Source organism: Guillardia theta (assembly GCF_000315625.1).
Source record: "Guillardia theta CCMP2712 unplaced genomic scaffold GUITHscaffold_60, whole genome shotgun sequence".
In the NCBI taxonomy this organism is placed as follows: Eukaryota; class Cryptophyceae; order Pyrenomonadales; family Geminigeraceae; genus Guillardia; species Guillardia theta.
Window position 1 is genome coordinate 408938 of NW_005434614.1, and position 19466 is coordinate 428403.

General features: G+C 55.8%; 6 protein-coding genes across 6 annotated transcripts; 3 read left to right on the plus strand and 3 right to left on the minus strand.

Moving 5' to 3' along the window:
* Nucleotides 1–236: 236 nt before the first annotated feature.
* On the minus strand, nt 237–2752 carry GUITHDRAFT_142092 (hypothetical protein; the record flags this gene model as incomplete). The annotated part of the gene is made up of 12 exons (XM_005828332.1): nt 237–433; nt 481–540; nt 921–995; nt 1039–1132; nt 1327–1419; nt 1466–1504; nt 1708–1762; nt 1810–1880; nt 1921–2083; nt 2314–2483; nt 2511–2669; nt 2717–2752. The coding sequence occupies 12 exons, from the start codon at nt 2750–2752 to the stop codon at nt 237–239; spliced, it is 1212 nt and encodes a 403-aa protein (XP_005828389.1).
* Nucleotides 2753–3288: 536 nt separating this feature from the next.
* GUITHDRAFT_142093 (hypothetical protein) lies at nt 3289–5680 on the plus strand (the record flags this gene model as incomplete). Its single annotated transcript, XM_005828333.1, has 3 exons — nt 3289–3316; nt 3520–4049; nt 4073–5680. 3 exons carry the CDS (start codon nt 3289–3291, stop codon nt 5678–5680), a joined length of 2166 nt encoding a protein of 721 aa, XP_005828390.1.
* Nucleotides 5681–7484: 1804 nt separating this feature from the next.
* On the minus strand, nt 7485–8012 carry GUITHDRAFT_153867 (hypothetical protein). Its single transcript, XM_005828334.1, has one exon. The coding sequence runs from the start codon at nt 7866–7868 to the stop codon at nt 7695–7697; it is 174 nt and encodes a 57-aa protein (XP_005828391.1). The 5' UTR covers nt 7869–8012; the 3' UTR covers nt 7485–7694.
* A 934-nt stretch (nt 8013–8946) lies between these two features.
* On the plus strand, nt 8947–11629 carry GUITHDRAFT_112627 (hypothetical protein; the record flags this gene model as incomplete). Its single annotated transcript, XM_005828335.1, has 11 exons — nt 8947–9453; nt 9505–9790; nt 9835–10036; nt 10082–10544; nt 10588–10634; nt 10821–10887; nt 11095–11128; nt 11320–11357; nt 11404–11482; nt 11524–11558; nt 11597–11629. 11 exons carry the CDS (start codon nt 8947–8949, stop codon nt 11627–11629), a joined length of 1791 nt encoding a protein of 596 aa, XP_005828392.1.
* A 1406-nt stretch (nt 11630–13035) lies between these two features.
* On the minus strand, nt 13036–13456 carry GUITHDRAFT_50248 (hypothetical protein; the record flags this gene model as incomplete). Its single annotated transcript, XM_005828336.1, has 3 exons — nt 13036–13070; nt 13121–13283; nt 13376–13456. Coding segments are annotated over 3 exons (279 nt in total), but the record flags the coding sequence as incomplete, so codon positions are not given.
* Nucleotides 13457–15373: 1917 nt separating this feature from the next.
* GUITHDRAFT_142096 (hypothetical protein) lies at nt 15374–18967 on the plus strand (the record flags this gene model as incomplete). Its single annotated transcript, XM_005828337.1, has 12 exons — nt 15374–16012; nt 16045–16104; nt 16154–16255; nt 16317–16551; nt 16658–16686; nt 16824–17042; nt 17131–17166; nt 17722–17754; nt 17801–17959; nt 18096–18373; nt 18677–18851; nt 18914–18967. The coding sequence occupies 12 exons, from the start codon at nt 15374–15376 to the stop codon at nt 18965–18967; spliced, it is 2019 nt and encodes a 672-aa protein (XP_005828394.1).
* Between the last annotated feature and the right edge of the window lie 499 nt (nt 18968–19466).

The window sequence follows — 19466 nt, forward strand, 5'->3', positions numbered from 1 at the left end:
TCCTCCTCTACCTTCCTTCCAGATCTGTTGCTAGCCGGCGCATTCTCGACACAACTCGTTCGCTGAACTGAAAAGAAGTTGAGACACTGACGTCAGCCTCCTCCCTCTCCCTTACTCGTCCCTTCCTCCCTCCTTCTCTCTACCCTCCTCCTCCACTGTTTCTTCCTCTCTTCTCCTTCCTCTATTCCCTCTCCTTTCACTGCTCGTCCAACCTCCATCATCATGACGGATTTTCTCTACTCCTCTCCCTCCTCCCATACTTTCTCCCTCAATCTCTCGTTCCTTCCCAACCTTTCTGTCCTCCCCATCCCTCTCTCCGTCCCTTCAATCGTTTCGTCCTGCTCGTCCTCGTCCTCCTCGTACTCCTCCTCGTCCTCCTCACCTCCAGCCCTGTTGCAAGTTCCTGCCCCGACACCTTCACGAGCTCTGAGGCCTGAGGGAGCAGGAGGATCAGCAGCGGACGGCACCCGATGCTCTCACCTCCTCGCTGAGCCTCCACATGTCGCGCATGAGCGAGCGAGTAGCTGCCTCCTCCATCCTCTTTGCTCTTGGTCAGCAGCATTGAAGAGGGGGGATGGGAAGGGAAGGAGCAGACGAGGAGGAGCGATCATGCACGGAGGAAAGGAGGAGAGAGAAAGTGAACGATGCATGATGGGGTGAAAGGCGTGAGGAAGGAGGAGAAGGGGAGGAGGAGATCAGGAGGGAGAAGATGGGGAGGGAGGGAGGGAAAGGAGAGAAGGGAAGAGAAGGGCGAGAAGGGGACAGGAGGAGAGGAGGAGGAGGGGTTTGAACAAGGACATCACCCTATACGCGACTGTTTGGCAAAGTAGCTGAATGCCTCTATCTTGCTCCTCGATGGAGGAGGAGAGGGAGAGGAGAGCATTCCAGGTCTCAGCTTCATGCTCCTCTCTCTCCCTCACCATCCTCCCTATCACTGTCTCCAGACCAGCATTCTTCCTCTGCAGCTCTCCGATCGTGCTCGCACTCTCCTCGAGCTGTTCACCAGCAGTCAGCAGGGGAGAAGGAGGAGGAGGTCACTTCGTGCCTCGGCGAAGAAAGTCTCCCTGCTGGACTCTAGCTGCTCCTTGTACTCGAAGCTGAGAGCCTCTGACTTCCTCTGCTCCCTCCGCACCTGCAGCAGGCAAGTAAGAGCTTCGTTCCCCCCCTCCCCTCGCTCTCCCTCCCCTCCGCCTCTCTTCTTCCTCCTCCTTCCTCCATCTACCTCCCTTCCTTCTTCCTCCTCAAGTTCCCCCTTGTCCTCTCTTCCTTATCAGCTTAACTTGACCAGCTTCTCCCCCTCCTCCTCCCCTCCTCCTCTTCCTCCACCTCTTCAGTTGCCAGCTGATGAAGATAAGCCAGTTTCTGCGCCTCCTCTTTGTGCTTGTCAACCTCGTCCAGGTGACGCTGAAGGTCTTCAATCTGTCACAGTAAAGAGCTTGAGGGACGGCTTCGTTCTTCTTCGCACCTGCTGCTGCTGCTGCTGCTGCTGCTGCTCCTTCTCCTCCTTCTCACGATTGCAACATTCTATCTCAACCTCCTCGTCCTTCTTCCTAGCCCTCCTTCCCGCTTCTCCTACTCTCCTCCTCTTCGTCCAATTAGCAGGTCCTCCTCCTCCTCCTCCTCCTCCTTCGTCCTCCTCCTCCTCCTCCTCCTCCTCCTCCTCCTCCTCCTCCTCCTTCGTCCTCCTCCTCCTCCTCCTCCTCCTACCAGCAGATGCAGCAGCTCCTCGTTCTTCTGCATAGAGCTCATTCTCCTCGCGTCTCTGCTTCCTTCTTGAGTCGAGTGCACTGCGATGAACAGCTCCCCTACCTGTGAGCCTCTTCCTCCTCCTGCCTGCTCACGACCTGATGATCTACCAGCTCATCCTGCATGGTCAAGATCTGGCAGGAGGTAAGAGGCGGAGGACAGGGAGGAGGAGACCTGGAGCAAGAGGTCCTGGCAATCGTTCTCAGCCACTCTAGCCCTCTCCTGCTGCTCTGCTATCTTGGCATGCTGCATGGCGCAAACCTCCTCTAACTCCCGCGTCGTTCTGCTCTGCTCCTCCTGCGTCGCGCTCAGAACGTCGAGTAGAGCCTCCTGCTGCCTGCATGAAAAATCTCAGGGAGCAGGCAGGTAAGAGAGACGATGAGAACGAAGGAGCGAGAGACAGGAGGAGAGTGAGGAAACGAGATGAGGAAGAGGAGAGCAAAAAATGGTAGGATGAGATCAGCCAAGTGTTGAAGGGGAGGAGGGAGGGAGGGGAAAGGAGAGGAGGGGAGGGGAAAGGAGAGGAAGGGTGAGAAGGGATGGGGCGGGGTGGGGAGGGCTAGAAACCGTTGGAAGGCGCGGAGGAGGCGGTCAAGCAGCAGCTTGCTGGAGGCGTGGGACAAGAGATCAGAGGATCGCATCTTTCTGATCGTCACACGATAGGAACTTCCTGCCTTCCGTCGCATCCGAAGTTGGACGAGCGGAAGAGGAGAGGAGACCATCATTTGCTCAGCCTCCTGCACCGAGAAGGACGCAAGGCTGACCTCCTCCTCCCCCTCCTTGATCGACATCACCAAGTCCCCCTCCTCCACCCCCTGAGACTCCGCATCCGACCCCTGCAGGACCGATCCAACGGAAGGGAACGGGCTACCGCCAGCGGCAGGGAGAAGGAAGAGGGGGAGGAAGTACTCGTCGTTCCCTGTCTGCACGGTCTCTCAGCATTGAAGCCCCTCCTAGCCTCTCAGTGTACCTTCACGCTGCTGCTGCTCTGATCAAGTATCTCCATGACAGCATGGCTGATTCTGTGTATGCTCCAGTCTTCCATCGCCTTTTGAATTATCCTCTTCCTCCTCCTCGTCATCAAAACCTCAAGAGCTCTCCTGTTTCTCGTCTCCTGTCGCTGGTACACCTTCCACCAGTCTACCACTCTCTTTGCCAGCCTTGCATGTCGCTGCCTTTCGTGCGCAACGTTCTTCTCCTCCTCCCTCCCCCCTTCATCAGTCTGATCAGGCCCGTTGCCTTGCCTTGACGAATACTGCGTGCTATGTCCCAAGTTTGGGATCGAGTCTCCCGATCCTCCACCCTCTCCTCCTCGCTCTCCTCCCCTCCCTCCTCCTCCTCCTCCTCCTCCTCCTCCTCCTGCATCGCCTGCTCCTTCCACTGGGCTGCCTGGCGGCGTCGTCGGCTCCCATACCTCGGGCATTGTCAAACTTCCGACTCGGATTCCGATGGGTTCAACTTGAAAGTGGTCTCGTCCCCCCTCGTACCCATTTCTAACTCTAAGGATTGGAGTTGCCCGCAAACAGTGTATGAGGAGGCGCCATGGACACCATGGACCCGGCGGACGAAGGTGAGGCCAGAGGAGGGAGGGGGGAGAGGAGGGAGGGGGGATGAAGTGGAGGAGATGCAGGATGAAGGGAACGAGGAAAAAGAGGAGGAGGGAGATGAGGAGATAAGAGCAAGGGCAAGATTGCTATCAAGGATTTTAGCAGCCTCTCAAGAGTTTATTGATGCTCGCGCTGTCTACTCGGATTGATCCTGCCTTTCTCGCAGCAGATTCAGGGCCGTGGGAAGAATTTTATTTGGTGCTAAAGCTTCAAGACATTCAAAATGAGAAGAACAAGAGCAGGCGGCAGTACGTGCCGGTGAGCCATGTTCTGCGACGAGACAAAGATAGCATACAGCACAACATTTCCGACTCGCCAGACATCGTAGACGACATTTCCAACGCGAAGTTGTTGTCCATTCTTCGACACAAGCGGCATGGTAAGAAGTCTATCAGACATCTGGTCAAGTGCAAAGTCGAGGGGAGCTCACTAGTGTTCTGGGAGCCTCAGTTGAATCCTCTGACGGCGGAGAAGGACGTCGAGGTGTTGAAGAAGCCGTTCTCGGGCAGGGTTGATCTCAACGCCTCGAGCATCGTTGAGGTCGATCACACCGGATACGAGATCGTCTTACACGTCGTCGAGTTCTCTGCTGACAAGACGGACTTCGCCATCGACTCGTACTGCTTCCTCCAGGCTCCTCAACACATCCGCCCCCAGACAAACCTTGAGGACTTGGGCGCTCTCCTGAGGGAGCGGGTGGCGATGATGCGTCCCTCCAGGGGCTGGCAGTGAGGTATGACGTGAGTGTGCGGAGCGGCGGAGTAGGAGCGACCCTCGCTTCAGTAGGGCAGAGCTCGAGTGGGAACCTCAAGTCGGAGGTGTACGACTCGATGATCCTAGTCGATGGCTTCATCCCCATGAGCTGCGGCAAGGACGTCACGTCTAACCGAGTGCTCAGCTCGAACTTTGCTGTGCAGGCCACTCAGTTGGAGGCGACGCTGAAGCTGCTCAGGTCAACACGGGTCGGAACGGATTCCTCGCTGGGGGTCCTAGATGCGCTCTTGGAGAAGCAAGGAGTGCAGGCTGACTCGCCCTTCGCTCATACGCTAGCTGGTGCATCTGATGAGAAGGAGCAGGAGAGCGAGGAGGTCGTGTCCTCCTACGCGCCGCACGTGATGCTGGATGGCATCGCCGGTGAAGTGTGGGATCTAGAGAGCTCGAAAGGATACGTCGCCCTCCGTCACATCCACCTGGGCATGGCGGTCTTACTGCCAGAGGCTTCATCGGCGACAGCCGTTGCCATGGTCTCGAGCGAGGGCGATGAGTACAGACTCGAGGAAGACGGCGACCTCGAAGCCCGTGACCTCGACTCTGTTCAGCGACAAGTCATGCTCCAGTTTGCAACGCGAGTCAAACCATCGCGCGCTGGGGAGAGCCAGCAAGGAGCAACTGCCGACATGAGCTTCTCCTGGAGCCGCTCGCATGACTGGAGCAAATCCACCAACATCGGGGCATGGAGACTGTCCCAGCAGGGGCCCAACCGATGTGCTGTCACCCTCCAGAGAGATCGCAACATCGGGGTCCACCTGCTGTGCAACGGCTTCGTTTACATCGGGGGGAGAGATGCAGTGGTCCATCTCGCCTCAGATGCCGCGCTTGTCTCCCCGACTAGGATCGCCCTGTCCGAGGTTCCCTCGCTGCTCCCAGACCTGCAAGGGGATGAGGCCCCGCATCACCTTGAGCTGCACAAGGTCAACGACGTGGCCTCATACAGCCTGCAGGAGACGGAGCACATCTTCTTGTTTCCTCTAGGCAAGACCATCCCTCCTGTGCTCATCACTGTGCAGGGGGCTGGCAGGATCATCCTGTCGACTATCCCCGAGCTCCCCCACGGTCTCAGCATTCTCCGCCAGGACGATCGCAGCTTTCAGCTCATTGGCACCCCGATGAAGCTTGTTGACCTCACGCGCTACAAGCTCAAGGCTGCAAATCGTTTCGGCAGCATCTCAGTCAATTTCAAGCTGCAGGTCATGGAGAAGCCGAGGGATCTGATGTACGACACTACCAATCTAGAGCTGACGCTCGGGAAGTTTGTGATGACCTTCCCCAGCAATGTGGCCGGGACCTTTCCTCTCCGCTTTTCTATTCACCCGAAACTCCCAGCTGGTATCAAGCTCGACCCACAGACTGGTTCCATCGGAGGTCAGCTGGACGAGACGTTCGACTTCAGTCAACCTAATCCACTCTCCTTCACCGTCACTGCGGAGAATTCCGTTGGTGAAACCTCCTCAACCGTTGTGTTCAACGTGGTCCCTCCGCAGAGCTCTCTGAGCAAAAACAAGACGTCGCCGTGGTTGCTACCCAAGCCGCAGATGCCCCTTGTATGATAGATCCTCCTGGCGGTAAAAACTGACCGGCAATTCATATCCCTTGTCTGCAAGAAGCTTATTCATGACAGTCTCGTCACTGAGCCGCCCGCCATGAGGCAAAAGGTGGTGTATGAGGAGCCTGTGTTGGTTGTCATAGACCACCCATTACCTTGATCTTCAGCACTCCTGCAAAACTTTCACTCCACAAGACCGTGTCAGAACAGTGAGGAATTTTTGTTTCTTTCTGGTTGAATTCATTTATTGATTCACTTTGAGAGGATTTTTTTCACGATGATAAGATAACAAAAGAAAGAGAAGCAGAAAAACGCATTAGCTATTCACAAATGAACAATTAGCAGGGTTCGGCTGCTGATTTGGGCTGTCTGCAATGGCCGGGCGTGCAGGGAGGTTCAAGTTTACGCCTTGATTCCAAGATTCTTGCGCATGTAGCTCTTGCGCTCAAGATACTCCCTAGACACTGCTTGCCATCGCTGGTAACTCTGATTCCACTTCTAGTCTCCGAAGCGTTTCTCACGCAGTTGCGCGTAGGGATGTCGACCAGTGTCACAGTGCGCGAGGGGGCGACGGTTTGATCGAGCATGATTACGACACAGACTGCTGTTGAAGGAGGGAAAGGAGGAACGAAAATAGAGCGAGCGAGATGGGGAAGACAGTCAGAGGAGAAGACGAGAAGACGAGAAGAGAATGAGTGGAGTGAGGAGGAGCGGAGAAGTTGCTGTGTGGCGGGAGAGCAGCTGGCAGCTTCAAGAGTTGGAGGGCAGGAGGGGCGATTTGCTCGGTTTAGCTGACATGTCCTGTACCCACCCATCATTACCACTCATCCAAACAGTAGAATGGAGGGGTACCTCCTGATAACTGTTGGAATCTCATCCCAATCTCGAAGTAAGCTCACGGCCTGTAGTAAAGAGTCGAGGACACCAGAGGGACCGACGGTGACCCTACCCTACCAGCTCCCTGCAGGTCGGACCCGTAGCTGGACTTGACCGCTACAGGTGCTCCGTCCGGACTCCCCGGAGCTCCGGGAGTCCGCGGCACGGCGCGGTTGACTGAGGGCTCGTAAAGGGACTCAGCTAAAGGAGTCAGTGAAGGGGCTGGTAAACTCTTTTACTCAAAGTTAAGTTAAAATCACTACCAGCTGGTGAACTATCGGGTGACAGTGAGTCACTTGGAAGGCTGTCACGGGCAGTCAGCAAGTTTGGGGACAGCAGTTGGCAGGATTAGGTTTGGTTCTCGCTGTCTTTTCTCTTCTCGCCGTTTGGCCAGTGCGACAGTGTCAGGGTCAAGCCTCCTCGACTCTCCTGATCATATCGGATTGTCCTCGTACTGATCTTTAACTTAACTTTGAGTAAAGAAAGTCAGCACCCCCTTGCCAAGTTGCATCTGAGTACGGTCCGCAAGCCCGCCTCCGCTACTGGGGCAGTCACGGCGCTGTATCGCCACTCGGCGGAGGCTCGGCCCGGCTGGGACCCCGGCCCGGGGCGTCCGGGTGACTGCGGCGTCACGGCCAGTCCGGGTTGAACTTGCTTCGGAACGACCGTGACTCTCACTAGCCGCGGGACTCGAAGTGCGGATCGCAACATTGTGATGCAGGAAGTTCAATCATGTCAAGACAGGCTCTTCACCGTCAGACAGGATGTTCATTTCGATTCCAAAATTACATCCGAGTGAGGCTGTCACTGCATGACTTGATCAAGGTTGGAGTTGAGTCCACACAGCGCAACACACTGACAGCGCTACGGTAGGCCGCGTGTTGGATTCTGACAACAAGAAGATCATAGTACAGGGTGATTGTTGGCCGTTTGATATCATTCAAACTCTATTTATACACCTCTTATCAAGTTTCAGATCGTCTCTTATTCTGAAACGACAATCATATGCTCATTGAATATAATACAAAGATAAGAAAAACAAACTACGTTTCTTTACCATGCTGGACTTTCGTCATTGCTACTTTTTTCTATCCCTTTGGCAAAGTGGGTACAACAAGAATGCATTCAGTACATTTGGAATCCTATGACCAAGTGACCTTTGTTCTCGCGTTCAAGATATTTCCCAAACACTCCTTGCCGTCGCTCGTGATTCGGATACCGTGTTGGCCGGCTTGACAACTCCTTCTGTGAAATGAGACTTTCTGAGACTCGATTATCCTCACGGTGCGTAGAAGAGCAACGTCGTTACGAGACATTGTGTTCACAAAGATTCAGGAAGTATGCGAGATGCTTGGTCCTACTAGAGGACTGATTGAAACCGATGCAGAGTAAGGATTGAACCAATGGTTCCAAGACGAAGGTGGCTAGTGCACGAAGAGATTGGCTTGCTATAGGATGCGTGTGAAGCTTTCAAGAACTTCTACTCCGAGGAAGATGAAAAAGCGAGGGCAGGTTCAATGTAATCAAGGCAAGTTGCCTGCTGGACCGGGAGGACCCCTGGCCAGGGAGGACCACCCACTATACTACCGTACTGTACCCCACTTCATTGACTACTGGGTGGGGGTGATCATTTATGCAACTCGCTACAGTACCGAGCCGTGCAGCAAAGTCGGTTAGACTTATTTACTACAGAGACACTGTCAGCAACCGACTCAGTGAATCGGATAAACCTCTTCCGGCGGATCATGACATTACGCCGCGTGTCGCACTACGGTTTAGCCTCGTCTTCTTCACTCAAAATTAAGTTAAAATTCTATACGAGGACAATCGGATGATGCCGCGCCGGGCCCACCGGGCCTGCCAGCCTGAGCCTGAGTACTACTACTACCGAAAGTTCGGACAGGCTCCGGGACTCGGAGCCTGGTCGGACTCCGGCGGGCCACCAGAAGTTGACCGGGGGGCCCTGATCGGACCGTGAGTCACTGCCTGCCGCCGCCGCGCCGATCACTGTCGGTCGGAACTTCGGAAGTTCACAACGAGCATCACTGGGGCCTTTGCCAACCGTTGAACCCATCCCGGCACAATTATGCCCAATGCCCTCAGTCACGTTTGACAGTCACGGACGCGCCGCCCGCGGCCGGCTCAGGGGCGGCGGGCCGGGGGGCGGACTGACGCTGAGTGACTCTGTTGCAAGCCTAAGTAGGAGGCTGACTCGAGACCGGGCCGCAGTGCCACTCCGAGTGAGTTCCGGGCTCCCAGGCTCGGCGGAGCCTCGGACCGCCGGGCCGGGCTACCGTGCCGTTTTACTACCGGTTAGTCAAAGGCAGTCAAAGTTTTTTTACGGTCAATTTTTTTTTACAACCGTCGAGGCTTTTCAAGATGACGGACTCAGTAATGCTGGGGTTGCAGGAGGAGCCTGGAGAGGGGGGAGGAGGCGCCGCGATGAGCGACGCGTCAGAATGCGAGGAGGCAGAGAAGAGTCTGCACCAGATCCTCTCGGCGCTATCAACTTCCATAACAGAGAAACGATCGTTGCAGGAAGCGAAAGTGAAGATGGAAGGGGCCCTTGCGGAGCATCAGAAGAGTTTGCTGCGACTGAGAGAAGCTGACGGAAGAAGGGGCATGGAGCTCGAGGCGCTCAAATCTGCCATGGAAGTTCTGAAGAAGAAGTCCAGCGAGCGGGAGGATGCGTTGCTGAAGGAGATGGAAGAGATGAGAAGGCGGCATGGCGAGGACATCGATAGAATCAGCCAGTCAAAGTCACATGCGATCGAGGATATCGAGAGGAGTTACAGTGAGGCGTTGCGGACGGCGCAGGGGAGAACTCAGGAGGTCCGAGAGGCAGAGAGAGAAGCAGCCGAGAAAGCGACCCGACTGGATCGAGAGGTGGAGGGACTGAGAGTAAGTACATGACGTTGACTTGTGGCGAGGCTGACATGGGTTGTGATCAAGGCACAACTACGCCAATGTGAGAACGAGCGAAACTACCAGGCGTCCTGTCTCGAAGAGGAGAGAAAGAGTTTCAACAGATTCCGGGAGGAGGCACAACGCAAGAAGGCTGAACTTGAACGCAGAGTCCTCGAGCTGGAAACCAAAGACTCTGAGCTCCAGAGCAAGAACAGGACCTTGCAGCTAGATCTTCAAGCGGAGAGGACAGAGAGGGAGAGGCTCGTCCAGTCTCTGAGGGAGGAGATCCAATCCCTCACGGAGTCAAGGGAGAAAGCGCGGAAAGAAGCAGGTAAGCAGTCATGAGGGGCTTCTCGGCATGACATGTGCTCTCAGGACACGCCTTTCGTTCCACAGAGCATGCAAACGAGGAGAGCATGCAGGCCAAGGCTCATGCAGCCCAGCTGACAGAGACCGTGAAGCGCCTGCAGACGTCTCTCGCTCAGGTGGGAGGCGAGCTGGAGGGTGTCAAGGCAGCCAAGTCGCAGCTGGAGAGGGAGCGCCAGTCCGAGATGGAAAGCCTGGAGGAGCTGAGAAGGTAAAGAGGCTCCTTTTGGGCCCTTGCTGACTGACGAACATGCAGAGCGCTGAGCCTTCGGCAACAAGACCTCAAGGACAAGCGACTGCGAGCCCTCGACCGCCTTGTCTCCTTCAGGAAAGGAGCTTCCCCAGCACAAGGGGAGGAGAACCGGCCTGTCAACGGCAGGGATTCGCCTGCTGGTCTGCCTCAGAGTCCAAAAGAGGGCAACGAGGCCGCAAGAGAGGCTCGCTATCAGCTCTCCCAGATTCCCAAGTTCGTCCCGAGTCAACGCCCTGAGACTTCAGACGAGGAGGAGGCGGAGAGTAAATCAGGACAGGACGGGAGCTCCACACACGAAGAGCCCCTGTCAGCAAGACCAGTCCCGTCCGACACGTCGCCGTCTCCTCCTCGTCTTGAGCAGCGATGGAACGAGGAGAGGATCGCAACTTTGGGGAGGAGAGAGGTCCGGGGGCTGACAGAGGTGTATGTGGTGTCAGCAAGGAACCTCCCAGAGAGGTTCAACGAGGTCAGTTCGCCTCCTGCTCCTTTTGCAGTGACCGCAATGGCAGAACATCGCGGTCGAGGTCAACTTGCAGGGACAGATGGCCCGCACAAGGTGCCCCCCTCCTCCCTGCCTTTCCCCTTCCCCTTCCCCTTCCCCTTCCCCTTCCCCTTCCCCGTCCCCTCCCTCCTTCAACTCTTCTTCTCCATGCTTCTCTCCTGCCTCCTGCCCCCCCATCTCTCACATACTCCCTCTTTGCTGCGTTCATCTCCTGCAGGTCTCTGTGCTGACGTCACTCAGGGCAAGCGTGGCGGGCAAGCTAGAGTGGCATGCTCACTTCAGACTTCCTTCCGAAGACCCGAATAAGGTAGAGGAACAGGGGAGGGGGGAAGGAGGAAAAGGGAGGAAGAGAAGAAGGAATGCTTTGGAGGAGGAGGCGGAGAATGATTAGGTGGTGGAGAGAGGAGGGAGGAGGGAGGAGGGAGGAGGGAGGAGGGAAGAGGGAGGAGGGAAGAGGGAAGAGAGAGGAGAGAGGAGGGGAATCTTCGTTGAACTTGACGAGCACGATGGGCAGGACCTCGTTCTCTTTGACCTCATCAAAACTTCTCGTGAGTTCTCCTCCTCGTCCTTCGTTGCAACCCTCAAACTCTCCCTTGTCTTGACCCCTCCCCCAGCACACCATTCTTTCTTCGCACCTCCTCTCCCCTCCCCCCTTCACCATTCTCATCCTCCATACCACCTTCTTCTCATCCTCTGCCTCTTCCTGCATCCATTCTGTCCGCTAACTCTCTTCCTTCAGGGAGGGAGCTGATCGGACGAGTTGCCATCCCTCTCAATGTATGTTCTTCTCCTCCTCCTCCTCCTCCCTCCTGAACTGTCGCAGCGGGTGGTCAGGAAGGGACGAGAGGCCGGCTGGTACGAGCTGAGAAACCAGAGTGGCCACCTTGTCAAATCGGAATCAGGTCAGCTCCGTTCCAGCTGGAGATGTTTGACACGTCAGCAGGGGAGGCGGCGATGCTTCAGATCGGATGTGCCGTGGTAACGGTGCATGAGGGAGCGACGAAGCCCTTCTACAGGGATCAAGTCTGGCTGCCCAGCAGAGGGGTTAGCTGCTCGCCTTGCCTTCCCCTGCCCCTTCTTTTCACCTCTCTGTTTCCTGTTCCTCCTTTCTCTTGCCCACCAAAAAACATTTTCGTCTTGTCCTCTCCTCTCCTCTCCTCTCCTCTCCTCTCCTCTCCTCTCCTCTCCTCTCCTCTCCTCTCCTCTCCTCTCCTCTCCTCTCCTCTCCTCTCCTCTCGAACGATCTAACTTGCTCACCAGACCTCCTCCCCCACCTCCGCCTCCTCGGGCTCTTGGAAGACGGGCTTCATCATCTTCGATCCCTACAGTCAAGTTTGCGCCTCCTTCTCACCTTCTCCAGCTTGACCCTTGAAAAGGCCTTGCACATATCGTCTGTTGAGATTGAAGAATTTCCTCCCTTCGTTGCAGGTAGCAGGAGGAGGCAGGGGGAGGAGGTTGAGTGTTAGGAAGTGAGGAGATGAAGTGGAGGGGAGGAGGAGCAACTCTGACCGGTTTCCTACACAGGAGACGAGCGCTGCCTGCTCATCCGATCGTCAAAGTTGGCAGTGAATCCTCAGGTCCCTCCTTTCCTCCTCATTCCTCGTCCTGCTCCCTTCCTGCTCCTCCTCCTGGACTCCCTCCTCCCCCACCCCTTGGCTCTTCTCATCGCGTCCATTTGTGCAGGACCGGAGGACCATCCTCCTTTTGAGCTCTGATGACGATCAGCGACAAGGTCAAGCATGAGTTGCTCCTCGTCCTCGTCCTCGTCCTCGTCCTCGTCCTCGTCCTCGTCCTCGTCCTCGTCCTCGTCCTCGTCCTCGCCCTCGCCCTCGCCCTCGCCCTCGTCTTCTTCGTCCACCCTTGATGTTACTCGCGTCTCCTGCCACTCACAAGCGAGCGTCTCTTGCAGTGCTCTGCCCCCGCAGTGACAGCCTAGCACGTGAGTGGATCAGACTCTTCTGCGAAGGTAGAGCCCGTCTCCTGCCTGCCTGCCTGCCTGCCTGCCTGCGTGCCTGCCTGCCTGCGTGCCTGCCTGCCTGCCTGCCTGCCTGCCTGCCTTCTTTTCCCCCTTCATTGCTCCTCGTACTGCTCTTCTGTACTTTCACCCGTCCCTCTTCCTTCTGCCTCCTCCTCCTCTTGCCCTGGCTCTCGCTCATGGCTGTGGTGCAGCGGGAGCAGCAGAGCTCGCTGACTGGGATAGTTTGATGGGAGGGCGGGAAGATGTCGATCGTTCCGTTCCGATCAGAAGAAGAGAGCTGTGATGTAGAGGAGGCAAGGCACGAGACGCAGGGAGGAGGGGCAAGAGTGAATGTAAGAGGGGAAGGAAGGAGAGCAGGAGGGAGGAGAACGTTCAGGTCAGGTCTCCTCAGTCATCGTGAATGTACGGGTAACTTCGCAACCGCAAAATCTCCTGCTCCTCCTGCTCCTCCTGCTGAGCTCCGACCCCAGCAGGAGGGTGAGCCGAGCTGAAGCACTCTCGGCAGAAGAATCCTGCCGGGCTTGTCAAACATGTCAGAAGTCTCTTCCCAGCTGAGCTCCACCTGGGGTCTCCTTGCTCATTCTGTCGGCGTATGTGACGATCCCAGCAGTCCGCTTGTCACAAGTTTGACATCTGCGGGCAAACGGCCTTGTCCTCCACACCTCCCTCGGGAACTTCTCTGGAGCACTTGACGTGTCACGTCGGGTTAGCAGCCCCCCTACCCCCTTGCTCACCCCGATCTGAAGGCGAGACCCACCTGCCCTCCAGCTGCGAGAACGTGATCTGCCGGGGTTGTCAGCAGCTGGGGAGCTCAGACTCTAGAGCTTACCGCGTGCTCGCAGCGCCCTCCATGGCAGAAGAGGTACTTCCTGCCTACGGCGACGCTGAGGGAGGAGAACTGAGTTCTGTCCAGCTCTGCGACCCTGACAGCTCGGCGTTGCTTGCAACTTGTCAGAGCGATGAGAGACGACCTGTCAGCTCACCCTGTGCTTAACCTCGTCCACAAACTTGTGCAGGATGCGGGAGGTGAAGTCCTGGTGGGCGGGTTGACGAGAATCCACGTAGAAGACGTCTTCCACGAAGACGAAAGAGGGGAGCTTTCTACTGTCTGCAGCCCCCAGGGGACGAGGAGGATGTAAGGACGCGATTCGTAGCATGATTGTTGCAAGGTGGGTGGAAAGAGCAGAGAGAGACATGGGAGAAGAGGAGACGGGAAGAGAGCGAGAGCAAAGGAGAGTGCGGAACAAGAAAGAGGGAGAAGGAGGGAGCGAAGAAGAGAGAGGGAGAAGGAGGGAGCGAAGAAGAGAAAGGGAGAAGGAGTGAGCGAAGAAGAGAGAGAGGGGAGCGAGGGAGAAGTATGTGGTAGATGGGAGGGAGGACAAGGGGACAGGGCAAACAGGGGGCACCTTCATCCTCCATAGTAGCTGTTAGACACCATCCTTCGGTCTTCGAGATCTGATCTAGAGGAGGAGGAGGAAGAGGAGGGGGGGAGCATGGAGAGAGGCAAGGAGAGGAGGCGAGAGAGAGAGTGAGAGAGTGAGAGAGTGAAGACGAGAGTTTGATGTCGGCATGTTCTCACCGATCAGTTGTGACATGGGCTGCGAACCTAGCACCTCGTACTCCAACACCTGACGAGCGAGCTGTCACTTCTCTTCCTGCCTTCCCCTCCCTTCGCAAGCTACCTTGAGGTCCTTGTTCCGATGATCGATCTGAACGGTGATCACCGTTTCGTTGCAGGCATGCGGCACCTCCGTCGGCTCTCCAGCAGAGGCAACATGCTGCTCGCTAGTTCTCGCAGACGTCAGGGCAAAGTTCTTGGGCTTGTAGTACCGCAGACGCTGCCTGAAGACGACCGTCAGCCAGCTCCACAGCTACCTGCGGCCTCCAGCCTCTCCCCTCCCTAACTCTCTCAATTGCTCGTCCTCGCTACGTTCTCCTCCTCTACTGTGGCTCCTTCCTTCTACAATATATCTCCACCAGATTCATCTCTCCTAACCTCTTCTGTTTCGGCCCCTTCGGCGTTGCTGGGCTGGGAGGAGCAGGGGAGGACATCGCAGTCCCGTCGACGCGTCTTTGCGTTGTACCCCTCGCCGTCTCATCCTCCACATCCTCAGCAGTCTGTGCGCTCTCCCCCTCGCCAGGGCTTCCATGCGCAGGGTCTGTGGAGAACGAGTTAGATAAGTGTGAACGCAACTTTTTTCACAACATGACTTGTCACCTTTGTGACTGTCTGTCCAGAGGTCATCTGTTGCCAGTATACCCTTGTCATCCAGGGTGCTAGCATAAAAGTTCGCCTGCTGCAGAACAGAGCGAGCGAGCTCCTGGAAGCTTCTCAAACGTCAGACGGCCTTTCACTGCCATGATCGTTGGCTCACCGATCAATCGGCACCGGCTGCCATGGCCACATGAACCTAAGACAGTGAGATAAGGGACACGGAGATTCACAATCACTACTGAGCCCATCCTCGCTCCGTCCCTCCGTCCCTCCCTCGCTCCTTCGCTCGCTCCTTCGCTCGCTCCCTCGCTCCCCCTTTGCCTCCCTCATTGCCTCCCTCCTGTTCGCCCGCCTGTCTCATCTCCATCCTCCTACCTCCCTTCCCTCTTCCTACAGGGTGCCCATCCTCCATTTCCCGAATCTCATCGCCCTCATACGATACTCAGTCGGATTTCTGATGGCCGGGCCCGCTGCCATCGCCGGGAAAACGGTCGCCGGGCCCGGCCGGGTCACCGGGTGTTAAACTGGGGGACGGAGGGGGTAGGGTGGGTCCAGGAATGAGGGTGGGGTTGAGACGACTCGGATATCCGAGGTTGACAGATGTCATGGTGGAGGGACGACGGAACAGGGATCATGAAGGGAGAGGTGATGGTGAGGAGGGAGAACGACAACAAGACATGGAGCAAGAAAGTGAAGCAGGATGCGACATGCTGGCAGAACTTGATGAGGGGAGAGCCTTCCTCTTGCCGACAGCACTCTGCCGAGAATGGACTGACGGACAAAGCACGGCATGGCTCGGCAGCCATGGAGAGAGCGAGTGCAGCTGATCTGAGCCCCTCGAGTGCAGGACAGATCGATCATGTTGTTGAGGGGCGTGAGAGGAGGGAAAGTCATAACGCTCTCCATCGCAACCCATCAACGACAGGTACAGAACCTGTTCCAATGTCGACCTGGCCGTCGAGGACATGGCGGAGGGTCTTTCACTCTCAACAAACCGTGGATAGATATGAAGCTTTCCTCACCTGCCAGAACTTGACCATTCACCCGAACGGCAACAGCAGATGGAGGACCTCAGTCAAGCACGTTATCCCAATCTCGACCATTCAGAGCGTCTGGACGTCAGACTCGGTGTTCTATCACCACCTACACGGCAAACAGCATCACGATATCAACATGCCTGTGGAAGAAAACGTTTTCATCTTGTTCATGGCAGAACATGTGGGCAATGTGTTGTGCCGGGTGGATGTGATGATCTGACATGAGTCGAGCAGCTCTATGGTGACAACTATGGCATCCGACCGCGTCAGATTGTGACAGTAACATGCAACAACGTGGCTCACCATCGAATGTTCTCTCGTCCTGTGCTGACACGTGAGACAGGATGAGGACGCTGAGCGTTGGAGCGGCGCGATCAGGAGGCTCATGGAGAGACAAGAGTCGTTACCTCGACCCACTGGCGCCCTGAGGTTCTGGCAGAACCGGGTGAGAATCTTGGAGCTCTTGACTGTCATTCGATCTCACTGAGACATGTCTTGACTGCCAGTGCTGGGAGTACTACAACGGGTTCTCGAGGAGATGGCTCAACTGCGCCGTGCTCATAACTTACTTTGCTGGCAATGTAGTCGAAGTTGTCTTTCTTTCCTACTTTCAGACCCCCGAAGAAATCCAACGGACGTTCACTCAAATCTACATCGCTTTCTCCGTCTTCTTTACCTTCGACGTCTGCACATCGTTATATAGCTGCATGGACTGTCATAGAGTCTTCATCTACCTGTCTGGTAAGTCCTTCAGCCCCTTCTTGTCTGAGAGTTCCTTGCTATGCTGCGTGATAGGCGATGGAGGAACCCTTCTAGACGCTGACTGCTTGCCTGTGCTGCCTTGCAGACTTTTGGAACGTGTTTGATATCGTCATGGTACCTGCTCCTCCTTCTCCGCCGCCTCCCCCCTCCCCTCCCCCCTCCCCTTCCTCTATCATTGCTGACTTTCGCTACATTCACCTCTGCTCTTCTGTCCCCACTTTGCTTCCCACCTCTCCGTTGAACCTCTTCAGGTCTCATTGAGCTGGGCATCCATCAACTACGTCACTGCCTCTTCCTCCTCCAACTTCTGGACGGCCATGCCTCTCATCAGAACAATCCGGCTGCTCAAGATGGTCGACGTCTACCGGGGGTTCGGCTACATCGTACACGCGATCCGCATGGCCGTGCCGGAGATGGGCAGTACCTTGCTCGTGACTGTCATGGTGTACGGTATCTTCGCCATCCTCGTGGTGAGAAGGGGAAAGGGAAGGGGGAGGGGGAAGGGGAGGGGAAGGGAAAGGGAGGATATGAAGTGATATCTTGCTCTGTGATTCTCAGGTGAATCTGTTTGCTGCTGACTCGCCACGTTTGGAGGTTCATCGCTACCATCTTCCTCCTTTTGCTCCTTGTTCCGCGTCCTTTTTGCCGGCTTATTTGTCCTGCTTCTCCTCTCGTTAATTTTCCATTCAGCTGTTGTTCTATGATTGTTCTTGAATTTGCCCCCACATTCATCATATGTCCTTGATAGTTTGCCGTTACCAAGTCACTGGTTTACATTGCAGACCTTTAGCGAAGCTCTCTTCACGCTTTTCCAAGTTTGTCGTTTCATTGTCTTGCGATAGTTTATGACATCTCAATCTTCCTACTGTTTTCCCTCGTCCTCTCTCCTCTTCTCCCATCTCCTCTCCCTTGATCTTGACTCCGCTGTCTTTCCTCATGTCCTATATACTCGCCCTGTTTGTTTCTGTTTCCGCCGCTTTCGTCTCGTTTCCCTTCCCACAGATCAGTACCTTTGATGACTGGACAAGTATTGTGCGGGAAGTGGAGGACAATGGAGGAAACTCTGCACTTGCAAAAGTACTCTTCATCTTGTTCCAGGCAAGTACGTCTATACATTTGTTCCCTCATTCAGTAACATGGTCTTTGCAGTTGATCATAGCTTTTACCCTCCTCAGCCTCGTTGTAAGCATGTGAGGTACAAGTCTCAAAGATGCTAATGTTCGACCAGAGCGCTGTCTTGATCAACAACTTCCTGCTGTTCAAAGGAAGAATGGCGCAGGAGTCTTGTGCTTCAGACTCAAAGTACATCGATCTACAACATGTTGCTAAGAATCCCCTCTACCAAGTATCGCTAAAGATCATCCAGGAGGACGTGGTTGGAGACCAGGTAGCTCCCTGCCTTGCTCCAGTTTCTCCTTCTCTCTTCTCTCCTTCCCTCCTCAGCAGCTCCCGCCCCTCCTCTAGTCTCTCCTTCTCTCTTCTCTCCTTCTCTGCTCAACTCTCCTGAGCCTTGTCTCCCCCAGAGCCGCCTCACTCGCATGGCGCAACTGATCTCGGACATGTGGGAGGCGCTGCGAGCGGAGGACAAGCACTGGCTGACCTACGAGGAGCTGAAAGAGAGGATGAAGCAGCTGGACTTTTCGCCTCCTGTGGTCATACCAAGGTCCCTTCCTCCCTCCTTCAGTACCTTCTTCTCCTCCTCAGGACGTGAGGACATCATTGACGTGAGGGGGTTCGAGCTTCTCATCAGATTCGCATGCACGACAAGCGAGGTCCACAGGATCAACGAATTCTGCAGCAGGTAAACGACTTGCTGTCAGCCTCTCCCCCCCCCCCCTCGCCTCAACTTTCATCGTGTCCTGCTCCGTTGTTCACTTTGTCAAGCTGTTCCAACCTTCCTGAAAGGTCCTTGGGGTCTACAAGTTTGAAAATTTGCTACCTCTCCTCCTCTCCTCTCTCCTCTCTCCTCCTCTCCTCCTCTCCTCTCTCCTCCTCTCCTCCTCGCTCCCGTCTCCTGTCTCATCTCTATGTTCATCTACGTACCGTGATCTCATTCCTGGCCTCGATCGCTGACATGTTATTTTCTCCTCTCCTTTGTGAGCAGCAAGGAGAAGTCAGGGGATCTGAACGTCTTCAAGCTCTACTTCCTCCATGCCCTCAATGCCGTGGTCGAGCTTGGAAGCATTGTTAGAAATAAGGAGAAGGAGGAGGGGAAGGGGGAGGGAGAGGAGGGGCTGGCAAATCAGATGACAGCACGGGAGCTGGAGCTGAGTGAGAGGGTGCTGGAGGAGCTCCATCGATGTCAAGGGCACCTTACTGCTGCGCTCTCTTCCTCCAGCAGGTGGCTCAGACCCGTCAGAGCTGTCAAGCAGCAGAACATAACGAGAGGGGGTAAGGAAAGAGTTTCGAGGAGGTGAGAGGAAAACAGGAGGAAGGCAGGTTTACTGCTGAATCAAGACTGTACAAGACCCCATGAGCTTCTCGGCATGTCTCGTTTCCTAAGGCATGCGACTCCCTTGCTCGAGCTCAGTCGTCTTTCGTCCTCTTCCTCGCTCAACCAGATGCTGAGGGGCTGAGAGAGGGCAGAGACAGCGAGTGAGGAAAGACGGCAGAAGATGCACTGTAAGTGCGGAAGGTCCATAAGTGCTGGCACATGAAGAAATGATTATGGCAGCTGTGAGGGACGGGGAGAAGGAAGGCGGCTGGTAATCAGGTGGGGGGAGGGAGCAGAGAAGAGGTGGGGTGAGTGGTGGAGGGGGGTGAGGGGAGGGGAGGGGAGGGGGAGGGGAGGGGGAGGGGGAGGGGGAGGGGAGGGGGAGGGGGAGGGAGGAGGAGGGAGGAGGGGGAGGAGGGAGGTAGGCGGGGGAGGGAGGGAGGGAGGTTGGAGGAGTAGG

Coding starts and splice junctions, on each gene's coding strand:
- GUITHDRAFT_153867 (XM_005828334.1), bottom strand. CDS start 7,868: ATGTCTCGTAACGACGTTGCTCTTCTACGCACCGTGAGGATAATCGAG.